Source organism: Camellia sinensis, chromosome 1 (assembly GCF_055761805.1).
Source record: "Camellia sinensis isolate YWXY chromosome 1, ASM5576180v1, whole genome shotgun sequence".
NCBI classification, from domain to species: domain Eukaryota; kingdom Viridiplantae; phylum Streptophyta; class Magnoliopsida; order Ericales; family Theaceae; genus Camellia; species Camellia sinensis.
This window is the reverse complement of record NC_138961.1, coordinates 62,416,063-62,428,154: the sequence shown is the minus strand read 5'-3', so window position 1 is coordinate 62,428,154 and position 12,092 is coordinate 62,416,063. Positions and strand designations below refer to the sequence as shown.

The 12,092-nt window shown below is 47.7% G+C and overlaps 1 protein-coding gene across 1 annotated transcript in view; it reads right to left on the bottom strand.

Moving 5' to 3' along the window:
• Nucleotides 1–12,092, bottom strand: part of LOC145798737 (uncharacterized) — a 57,240-nt gene that overhangs the window by 37,923 nt on the left and 7,225 nt on the right. The window contains exons 2-4 of the mRNA XM_082887589.1: nt 8,329–8,490; nt 7,642–8,235; nt 7,464–7,562 (exon numbers count right to left, since the gene is read on the bottom strand). Of these exons, the coding sequence (XP_082743715.1) occupies nt 7,464–7,562; nt 7,642–8,235; nt 8,329–8,490 (855 nt within the window). The remainder of the gene's footprint in view (nt 1–7,463; nt 7,563–7,641; nt 8,236–8,328; nt 8,491–12,092) is intronic.

The window sequence follows — 12,092 nt, the reverse complement described above, 5'->3', positions numbered from 1 at the left end:
ACCGAAAGTGCTGTGTGCACAAAGACAAGCAATGCTGCAAGCATATGGGCAGAGAGCACTGAGAGTGCGAGTAGACTGGAGCCGGACAGATGTTTGTTGGCTGCCAGTGGAATGTGGTGGGAAGATGACGATTTGTGTCTTGCCCACACCGATGAAGACTGGGGGAATAACCAGCCGGATGATACTTGGTATCTGGATGAAGTGGCCCACATGACAAGAAGTGGGCGGTACTTCAAGCCCCCACAAATAGACCAACCCGAGGCATCCGGGAAAGACAGAGAAGTGGAGAGACAGAAGGAGAAGCAGATTGAGGATGAAGCTGTGCTGAAACAGTTAAAGAAAATACAAGCAGACATCTCCATCTGGGGACTGCTAATGGCATCGCGAGTGCACAGAGAAGCTGTCCTATCTGCCATGGACAAGTCGAAACTTTCCATAGACACCATGCCTGAACAGCTGGTTGGGCTGGTTTTTCCGGGAGGAGGTTCCCCGGCATTAACCTTTTCGGACAAGGAGCTACCGCCTGAGGGCGCAAATCATAACAAGCCTCTCTATATTTCTGTGGAATGTAGAGATAAGTGGATACCGGTGGTACTTGTTGATACCGGGTCTGCAATTAATGTTTGCCCAACTAGAACGGCATATGCAATTGGGTTGAAGCCCGTAGATTTCGTCCCAACCACCCAAGTGATCAGAGCATATGACAATACCAGCAGAGAAGTGATGGGGACTGTTAAAATTCAAACCAAGGTTGGTCCAGGACAACACAGTATTGAATTTCATATCTTGGACGTTCCCGCAACCTTTAACTTACTTTTGGGGCGACCGTGGTTGCACCAGGTCAAAGCAGTCTCTTCCACCCTACATCAAATGCTGAAGTACCCCCACGGGAAAGGGGTAGCAATCGTTTTTGGAAATTCATCGATCCATCCGCCGCCGGAAGTGTCTACACCCGTCTTGGAGATCGAGCACGGCACGGAGGATGTGTTTTTGTCGGGGTTCACTTTGGCCGAGGCTCAAGTGGTGCAGAATGTCATGGCTGCGAATGAGGGCATGTATGTTAGTGCACAATCCATATACCTCATGAATAAGCTAAAACATACCCCTGGGATGGGATTAGGGAGAAGCGGCCGGAAAGGCGTTTCAGTATTGGCCGAAGTGCCACACAACCCCCACGCCTTTGGACTGGGTTATCTGCCCACCAAGGAGGATTGGGTAAGGAAAGGGAAAGAAATGGCCGGAAGGGCCAGAGCAAAGAAGGCCGGGAAGCCATTTGATTTAATGCACAGGCCCATCTGGGGTACCCTAAACGGACGTTTCGTCCTGGAGGGGGAAGATTTTCCATTCTGCGGCTTCCCGGAGCCATGGCTAAACGCGAAGGGGGAGCGTGTGCCTGGTTTTGAAATCTTCTTCGACATACAACTATCTGGGGATGACGTTGCCGAATCGCAGACAGACCCACCGATTGAGGTTGAGCAATGTGAAGCAGTGGATCCTGAGAGTACAGAGCTGGAAATGGGGGTAGCACTGGCGAGTCTACTATCAGATCCTCCGATCGGCCAAGAGTGCTTGGGGGATAACTCTTCGGTTTCTGTGATTGGAGATGAAATAGCTGCGGGCTTTCCAGCGCCGATCTTGGATGCATCTATCGCACCTTCTCTCATCTGGCAGTATGAAGAAGGCTTTTTATCTAGCAGTTCCGGGTCAGGTAGTGAGCCGGAATCTGATTCTGCCGAATCTTCTGCGTCGGAATCAGATTCCAGCTCGACTGAGTCTGAGTCCGGTATTCCTGGGGGTGATAACCCGGATGCCACAGTCCTGTCTAGGTCGTCTTTTTCATTTTCTTTTGAGTCTGTTGTAACAGAGGAATCTGACGGCTTGGAAGTATTTAATGAGAATGATGTGGATGTGGTTTCCGAGTATTTTTCTGTGCCTTTGATTTATTGCTTAAATCAGGATTTTCAAAATTTTGATGAAAACAGCGAGGAAGAAATTCCTCCAGTTTTGCAACGATTAATTGATCAAGAGCAGGAAAGATTTGTTAAACCTTTAATGGATGAAATCACTACTGTGAATGTTGGTACTGAGAAGGACCCGCGGCTGGTCCAGATCGGATCCACGTTGTCTTCAGAGGAGCGCGAGCGCTTAGTCGCTTTATTAAAAGATTTTAAAGATGTTTTCGCGTGGTCCTATGAAGACATGCCTGGAATCGATCCTGAGATTGTACAGCACCGGATCCCTCTTGATCCAGAGGCCCGCCCTGTCAAACAGAAACTCAGAAGGATTCGCCCGGACTGGGCCCTCAAGATTAAGGAAGAGGTCACCAAGCAAATTGACGCAGGGTTCCTGCTAGTATCTGAATATCCAACTTGGTTGGCCAACATAGTTCCGGTGCCAAAGAAGGATGGCAGAATTCGGGTCTGTGTAGACTTCAGAGATTTGAACAGGGCCAGTCCGAAGGACGACTTCCCCTTGCCACACATCGATGAATTGGTGGATTTCACGGCAGGACACGCCTTGCTTTCGTTTATGGATGGTTTCTCAGGCTATAACCAGATAGTGATGGCACCCGAAGACCGGGAGAAGACTGCGTTCACTACCCCGTGGGGGACATATTGTTATCGAGTGATGCCATTCGGGTTGAAAAATGCTGGAGCTACGTATCAACGGGCAGCGACTACAATATTGCATGATATGATCCATAAGGAGGTCGAGGTGTATGTGGACGACATGATTGTCAAGTCCAAAGATAGAGAGGGCCACTACACCGCCTTACAAAAATTCTTTCAACGGATCAAAGAGTTTCGGCTGCGACTGAATCCCCAGAAATGCACGTTTGGTGTTATAGCAGGGAAGATGCTAGGGTTTCTGATCACACAAAGGGGCATCGAGGTCGATCCTTCCAAAATCAAGGCCATCTTAGAAATGCCACCACCAAGGACTGAAAAGGAGGTGCGAGGCTTTCTAGGTAAAGTGCAATTCATAAGACGGTTTATCTCTAAATTAACCTTGACTTGTGAACCACTTTTTGGTTTCCTGAAGAAAGGAAAGAAATTCCAGTGGGACGACCGATGTCAAGTAGCTTTTGAGCAGATCAAAGAATATCTACAGAACCCATCCGTGTTGTCACCGCCAGAACCGGGGAGACCGTTGATACTGTACCTTTCGGTAACTGAGACTACCATGGGCTGCATGCTCGCGCAGGAGTCAGAAGACAAAGTGGAAAGAGCCATCTACTATCTGAGCAAAAAGATGCTAGACTACGAGACCCGCTATACGCCACTGGAGAAGGCTTGTTTGACCTTGGTATGGGCAACCAGGAAGCTGCAGCACTACCTGTTAGCCCACTCTGTAATGTTGGTTTCGCGTTTGGATCCCATCAAATATCTTTTCCAGAAACCAGCACTTACGGGTAGGCTAGCTCGTTGGCTGCTGTTGCTCTCCGAATTTGATTTGAAGTATGTGACGCGCAAGTCAGTAAAAGGCAGAGCGGTAGCGGAGTTCCTTGCCGACCACCCGGTTGAGGGGGATGAAGCGGTTGAGTATCTATTCCCAGATGAAGCCATTCTGCACATCAAAGATGAAACTTGGACAATGTACTTTGACGGAGCGTCAAACCAGTATGGGTATGGGATAGGGGTGTTGCTGATAGCGCCTGATGATTCCCGCATCCCTTTAGCATTCAAACTCCGGTTCAAGGTCTCCAACAATGAGGCAGAGTATGAGGCATGTATTGCTGGCCTGGAAGCAGCCCTGGAACTAGGGGCAAGACGAGTGGACGTCATTGGGGACTCGAACCTTGTTGTGTCTCAAGCAAAAGGAGATTGGAAGGTCAAGGAGGAAAGGATGATAATCTACCACCAAACCTTGGATTTGTTAATTCCTCGGTTTGAGAAACTAAATTTTACCCACCTCGTAAGAGAGAACAACAGGTTTGCAGATTCACTAGCAACTCTATCTTCTATGATAGACATCCCGTCCGGAGTCCGGATGCGTCCAGTCATTATTGATCAGAAGTTCGTGCCGGCATACGAGTCGATTTCCGCCATAGATGAGGTTCAAGACGGCAACCCCTGGTATTACGACATCTGGAACTTCTTAGAAAAGGAGACATATCCACTAGGGGCAAATGCCAAAGATAAGAGGGCTGTCAGAAGAATGGCTGCTCAATTCGTTATCTGCGGGGGAAATTTGTACAAAAGAGGTCATCTGGGAATGCATAAGCTCTGTGTAGAAGCTGAAGAGTCAAAACGCCTGATGGAAGCCATCCATGGGGGGGAGTGCGGTGCACACATGAATGGAGTAATGCTGGCCAGAAAGATCCTCAGACAGGGTTACTACTGGTCAACCATGGAGGAGGATTGTATTAATTTTGTTCGGCGATGCCACAAATGTCAAATCCATGCAAATCGCATGAACATCCCGCCGTCAAAGCTGTACAACATGACTTCGCCGTGGCCTTTTTCAGTCTGGGGAATCGATGTGATCGGAGCTGTTACCCCGAAGGGGTCAAACGGGCATGAGTTTATCCTAGTAGCGATAGATTATTTCACAAAGTGGGTCGAGGCCCAATCATACGCAGTGTTGATGGCGTCGCATGTCGCAAAGTTCATCAGGAACAACATCATCTGTCGCTACGGGGTGCCAAACGAAATAATTTCAGACAATGGTTCCCACTTCAAGAAAGAAGTGATAGACTTATTGGAGAAACACAATGTGGCTTTCCATAAGTCATCTACATACAGGCCGCAGACCAACGGAGCGGTTGAGGCCGCCAACAAGAATATCAAGCGTATACTACAGAAAATGGTGGAAACCTATCGAGATTGGCCAGACAAGCTGCCATTTGCTCTGTGGGGCTACAGGACTTCAATCAGAACTTCTACTGGAGCAACTCCATATTCATTGGTCTATGGAATGGAGGCTGTTCTACCCATTGAGATTGAAGTTCCATCGTTACGAGTATTGGCTGAATGCCAAATAGCCGAAGCAGATTGGCAGCAAAGCAGATTCGAAGAACTCATGCTCTTTGATGAAAGAAGACTGAAAGCACTGTACCACATCCAAGGCTATCAACGCAGAATCGCCCGGGCTTTCAACAAGAAGGTTAAGTCCAGGAATCTGAAAGAAGGAGATTTGGTGCTCAAAGATAACCGAGCTCCCATCCACGACCCAAGGGGCAAGTTCAAACCCAATTGGACTGGTCCTTACATCATCAAAGCTATCTGGTCAGGTGGGGCTGTGGTTCTGATGGATCTAGATGGCTTGGAGTTCTCACAACCGATCAATATGGACAAGTTGAAGAAATACTATCCTTGAGAGGCTCGCTAGGCCGAAAACCCGAAAGGGCGACCTAGGCAAAAGTCAGAGCACAAAAAATTAGAAAATATAAAAACTGAGCTCGCAAGGTTGAAAACCCGCAAAGGGCGGCCTTGGCAAAAGTTAGAGCGCAAAAGGAGAGTGAAAATACTCGAGTGAACCTTAGCCTGAACTACGTAAGACTTGATTCCCATCTTTGGGATACGTAGGCAGCTTCGTCTTGAAGTTCAGTCATAAACTTTTCCCCGATCAACTTTGTCCATTTCGATCATCTCAGTCATCTTTATCCATCAGCATTTACCGTGATCTCCGGTACAGTGTTCTTCAAACTAGGGGCAACTTTCCGTTGCTTTGGAGTGCCGCATTGTTCTTCAAACTAGGGGCAACTTTCCAGTTGCAGGGATCTGGGGTTGTGCATTTCAGTGACAGATTTTCGGCATGTCCAGTTCTGATCCACATCGAAAATAATTTTGAAAAAGTTTTAATAAAAGTTGACTTTGTTCAAATCAATCTTTTTACGACTTAGACCATTTTTGGACCAAAAAGTGGAAAATTTTCAGTACCATAACTTTCAATTTCATTGATTTCAAAATAGAATTCTCCTGCTCTTGCATTACAATCGAGGTTGCTTATTTTAGTACAGTCATAAAGAAAACTTGAAAATGCTAAATAAGCAATAAATTTGGGGCATAGTTGAATCAAGTATCTCTGTGTCCCCTTCCAGAGCTGGACGGAGCATCTGATGCCAAGCTGGGCCCAACTTGTACCTCCTCTTTGAGCCAATCCATGCATTCATCTGACAAAGTGCAACTGAAGGTTGAAGCAGGGGCCAGAAGCTCTCTAGTCTTCCATGCCGTGGCATATCTCTGGCTGGCCAGCCATTCACTTTTTGCAAAAATGGCCGGCCAGCTCCCCGGGATGGCTGGCAGTGCTGCAATGTGTCTCCTCGGCCCTGTCTTACTCTTCGAAGGAGAACTCCAAGCATTTCCATGAAACGGGAGAGTCGAAGGCCTTCATTCCGGATGCGTTCCGATGCCCAGATCGTCAGAAGTACACTTTGTTGTTGAGTCTTGCTTATCGAGTTGTTGTTTTGCTTATCGAGTTGTTTGTCGAGCGGACGTGTTTTGTGTTTTGAGTCATTGCTCTCTGTTTAAGCAATTTTTGTTTAAAAGTCTTGTTTATTTGCGTTGTTGCATTTTGCTTATCGAGTTGTAAACTTGCTAAAGATTCTATTATATCTTAGTAAGTTGAGTTGTTTAGTTTGTTGCGTCGGTTCACTACCTGATTTGGTGATTACACAATGCGCATTACCATTCAATTTCATTTTTGTGCAAAGTAAATGATGCGATACGATGCTAAAAGTTCAAAATACAAACACCTTTCCAAAAGCTATTTCATTTCATCATGCTTTACAACAAACAAAGGTACAAGTTTTACAAAAATAAAACTGCCTAACAATGTGCAAAGTGCTACAAACTACTAGTAAAAGAAAATAATAAAGCAGGAAATAGCAACATCAAAATCCTCGGGAACGGGAACGAGAAGCACGCCTCGTCCTCTTTGGCGGGACGACCTCCACGCCATCGTCTGAGTCGGAGCTGTCATCCTCAGGATCCTCCTCAGCCTCACCTCTGTTCCCCGAGCCAAAACCGGAGCCTCCCTCCTCAACAGATGTCTCAAACTGACGGTCGGTAGCCTCAGCATCCTCCTCCTCCTCATCAGACTCCACCTCCACAACATGAGCCCTGCGTCTGCGGACAGGCCCTCCTCGAGCTCCCCGATAAGGCCTAGATGGCCCGGCTCCTCGGGAAGGCCGAGATGACCCCTCCCCCTGATAAGGCCCGGATGGCCCAGCTCCCTGATAAGGCCCAGATGGCCCAGCTCCCCAATGAGGCCCAGGTGGCCTGGTCTGCGGCTGACCGGACCATGAAGGCATCTGAAAACAAAGAGTCCAATTCAAATACATCAGTCCAAATATGTACATCAGATGCAGATACAAGCAAAAGCTACATGAAGTGGGTGCATGTAAATACAGTGTACAAGTGAGGTGTGTGTCAGATGTGCTCTACACAAGTAGTCTATCGATGCAGTAGAAATCAGCATGACATCAGAAGTATGATAAATGCCAAAAAACTGAAGGGTACCTGAATGCCCGCGACGGACAACTGTGCCTCCCTGCGTAGGACCATGCCCTCGAGTGTGGCCACCAGCCCAACCATCTCCTCCATGTACCCTCGCGATGGCTGCAAAAATGAGTTCATAATCATTAGTGAACAGAAGAGTGTCTAAATATCTGAAATGATAAATGAAAGTGGAGCATACCGGCGGTGAGTCCGGATCAATGGCGTATCGATCACTGGGCATTGGAGGCTCTAGTGGAATCGGAATCGGAGAGCTAGTCCCATACTGCCACGCCATCAACTCAGTAGGCATATCTGGCCATCCCAGATGAGGATGAATCGACGGGTTCGGAGGAAACGGTCTACTCCCACCTCTAGATGTGTCAGCCCTGCTAGAAGAAGGGATGTCTGTAGCTCGAGCCTGAGCCTGATCCGAGGATGACATACCGGCAGGTCTCATCATCGGAATACGAGCTTCTGTCAATGGAGGCATCAAATATATATGACGATAGGTGGCGTAGTCCCCCTCTGCAACATATAGCAAAGCATCGCTGCCCAGCATGGCGCCGACTACCTCTGAGTAAGAGAGCCTGTCAGCGGTCCGCATACTAGCTGGAGGTACCGCGGGAACATCCTGAGAAAGATGCCCCCGTACCTGGCACAGAAAGCGCTCCCCCAGGAACCAGACTCTGCCGACTGGCCCTTCGAGCAGGACCCTATACCGGGAGATGCCTGATGCTCCGGTATACTGAAGTAGGAGATCATCACCCAGGGGTGCCCAAGGCTGCCAAGTAATCTGCGGATGATAAATGTATAAACCAATCAGAAAACGAGGATATACAGAGCAAGTCAAAGATGAAAATGAAAAGAACTGAAAGTTCTGAAGTACCTCTGAGTGTCGCACAGTGTCGAAGTACTGTCGCAGGCGAACCAGGGTCTCTCGAGGCCTCGCCCGGTGCGGGCCCTCAAATATCAATGAATATGGGGTCACGGGAATCCCCACCACCTCCAGCACTGGGGCTAACGATGGGAAATATACATAAGCCCATAGCTGAGAAAAGCAGTGCAGAATGTAAGTACGAAATGCTGAGAGCAAAATGCAGATTGTAAAAGTGCGCTGTGTGTGCAATGTATAAGTAATGAAAAGCAAAAATGTAAATCAGGGGGACAGAAAATACCTCCCAAGCTCTCCAGTAGCCACCAAGCAAATCGCCCCGCCCGCGGGAGGTCGCGCTCATGTAAAAGTAGAGGGTAGCCAGGCCAGCGCCACCCCAATCATATCTACTGACCTGTGATAGGTCGACTAGAGCGCTCAGCAGATATAGCCCAATGGTGTTCCCTCTGTCGGCGAACAGGGTAGTCCCGAAGAGGAACATCAGGAAGCCACGAGCATACTGCTCTGTCTCCTCAGGAGTCTCGGGCACCATCTCCGCCCGCCGGAAATGAGAGGAGAACCAAGTGTATCTGACTCTCCCTGAAACCCTATCAACAGGTGGGCGAGCCCCCAACAAATACATCTAGGCGGCCTCCCACTCGCCCATATCCTCGTCATAGGGGATGGGCCAACCTCCGACATCAAGGCCGGTCAATACAGCAAAGTCAAAAGGGGTCATGGTCATGTCCCCGGTGGCAGAGAAATGAAAGGAATTGGTGGTGTCCCACCATCTCTCTACCAAAGCTGCCATCAAGGTCCTCCTGGCAGGACAGCGTGACAACCCGGTGCAGAAGGGCCCAAACCCTGCCAAGTCTACCAAATCCCTGACGCCCTCCGGGAGCTCAGCATAGCAATCCCGCGCCATGGTAGAACCATATCCTCGCACACTGCGGGAACCACCCTGCATTCAGAATGAATATATGTGTCAATAATAAGATGAAATGGGCTGTATGCCAATGATAATGAAATGGGCTGCGTGTTCAGAGAATTTGAATTTTGGGCTGCGTGTTCAACTTTCAGTTAATTTGTGGGCTGCGTGTTCACTATCTACCTGGGCTGCGTGTTCAGAGAATTTGAATTTTGGGCTGCGTGTTCAACTTTCAGTTAATTTGTGGGCTGCGTGTTCACTATCTACCTGGACTGCGTGTTCAGAGAATTTGAATTTTGGGCTGCGTGTTCAACTTTCAGTTAATTTGTGGACTGCGTGTTCACTATCTGCCTGGGCTGCGTGTTCAGAGAATTTGAATTTTGGGCTGCGTGTTCAACTTTCAGTTAATTTGTGGGCTGCGTGTTCACTATCTACCTGGACTGGGTGTTCAGAGAATTTGAATTTTGGGCTGCGTGTTCAACTTTCAGTTAATTTGTGGGCTGCGTGTTCACTATCTACCTGGGCTGCGTGTTCAGAGAGTTTGAATTTTGGGCTGCGTGTTCAACTTTCAGTTAATTTGTGGACTGCGTGTTCACTATCTACCTGGGCTGCGTGTTCAGAGAATTTGAATTTTGGGCTGCGTGTTCAACTTTCAGTTAATTTGTGGACTGCGTGTTCACTATCTACCTGGGCTGCGTGTTCAGAGAATTTGAATTTTGGGCTGCGTGTTCAACTTTCAGTTAATTTGTGGACTGCGTGTTCACTATCTACCTGGGCTGCGTGTTCAGAGAATTTGAATTTTGGGCTGCGTGTTCAACTTTCAGTTAATTTGTGGGCTGCGTGTTCACTATCTACCTGGGCTGCGTGTTCAGAGAATTTGAATTTTGGGCTGCGTGTTCAACTTTCAGTTTAATTGTGGGCTGCGTGTTCACTATCTACCTGGGCTGCGTGTTCAGAGAATTTGAATTTTGGGCTGCGTGTTCAACTTTCAGTTAATTTGTGGACTGCGTGTTCACTATATACCTGGGCTGCGTGTTCAGAGAGTTTGAATTTTGGGCTGCGTGTTCAACTTTCAGTTAATTTGTGGGCTGCGTGTTCACTATCTACCTGGGCTGCGTGTTCAGAGAATTTGAATTTTGGGCTGCGTGTTCAACTTTCAGTTAATTTGTGGGCTGCGTGTTCACTATCTACCTGGGCTGCGTGTTCAGAGAATTTGAATTTTGGGCTGCGTGTTCAACTTTCAGTTAATTTGTGGGCTGCGTGTTCACTATCTACCTGGGCTGCGTGTTCAGAGAGTTTGAATTTTGGGCTGCGTGTTCAACTTTCAGTTAATTTGTGGGCTGCGTGTTCACTATCTACCTGGGCTGCTTGTTCAGAGAATTTGAATTTTGGGCTGCGTGTTCAACTTTCGGTTAAAGTGTAGGCTGTGTGTTCACTTTCGAATTCGGGCTGTGTGTTCGACAAATCAGTGTTTGAGCCATGTGTTTTAATGTGGGCTGTGTGTTCGCAATTAATTAATGAGCCGAGTGTTCAATAATTCAAGTGTTGAAACTACATGTTCAAAGATGTAAGGAAAATACTATGTCACAAGCTAAATGTTTAAGCATGGCAAGGGTGCGAAATGTAAAATACAGAAGATGAGGTAAATACCTCTCGGGCCTCGTGAGAGAGATGCTGCTCCGGCTCTCTGAGAAGCAGATCCGCGGGTGCTCTCTCGTCGAAACTAGTAAAATGACGAAAAACGGCACGAGGGAGGACGTGCGCCGCCGGACGGTACCTCTCGGGCATGAAAGGTCGAGTCCTCGGAGGTAGAGTCGTGGGATCGAAATCATCCCCGGCACCTGGAAGACCGCCACCATGGGAAGAAGTACCCGCCATTTTCAGGAATCTGCAAAAGGGGAGGAAAAATGAGCAAAATGAGCAAAAATTGGAAAAAGTCAACAAAAGTCAACTCTCGGGAAAGAAAAATTCAACAAAAGTCAACTCCCGAGAAAATATTCTAAATATTAAGATGAACTTACCTCAAGTGGTGAAAATGCAAAAAGAAGCTCCGAAACCGGAATTTAATCGCTCCAAAGTGTTTAAAACTAAGTGTTTTTACGAAAACAATTTGCGCGAGGCGTTGGAAAACGCGCGTAAAACTCAAAACTGGAGAGAAAAGTGTTGAAAGAGGCAAGAAATGAAGTGAGGATCAGCTGCCATTTATAGGCCTCAAGCCTTGGGTGAAAAGGCATGCAAAAAGGAGGGGAAAAGACCAAAATGCCCCTGGGAAAAGGGCATGGCCGGCCGGCCTCTAAAAATAGCTGGCCAGCCATCTGCTTTTTGCAGAAATGGCCGGCCAGCCATTAGCTTTTGTGGAAAACGGTTGGCCACCTCCCCTTGGGAAGATAAACGGCCGGCCATCATCTCCACATGCTCACCTAGCTCTCTGCAAATTTTGAGGAAGATCGGAGTTCCCGGAACCTGAAAAAGTTCAAGAAAAGTACACTTCCGGTCGCGAAATTGCTCCGTCGGGACTTCGGTTTCAAGTGCTGACATGTGTCTCATCATCATTCATCGAAATCAAAGTGTATCCTTTTTGAATGAACTGTAACCTTTCAAAGAAGCAGATCGGAGGCCGTGATCGAGTTACCCTCGCCGAAACACGCGTTTCCATACTCGTTGTTTCACGACGAATGACACTCTGATTCATGCTCGTTTTGTACTTTCATGCACACATCTTGCATTCTCATGGGCATACTCACATTGTCATGTACATTTCTTGATATTTGTATATCTCTGTGTTTGAGCATGCGTTGTCACACATATTCCATTCTTGCATTGCGATGCATTCACTCACCAACACTGCGTG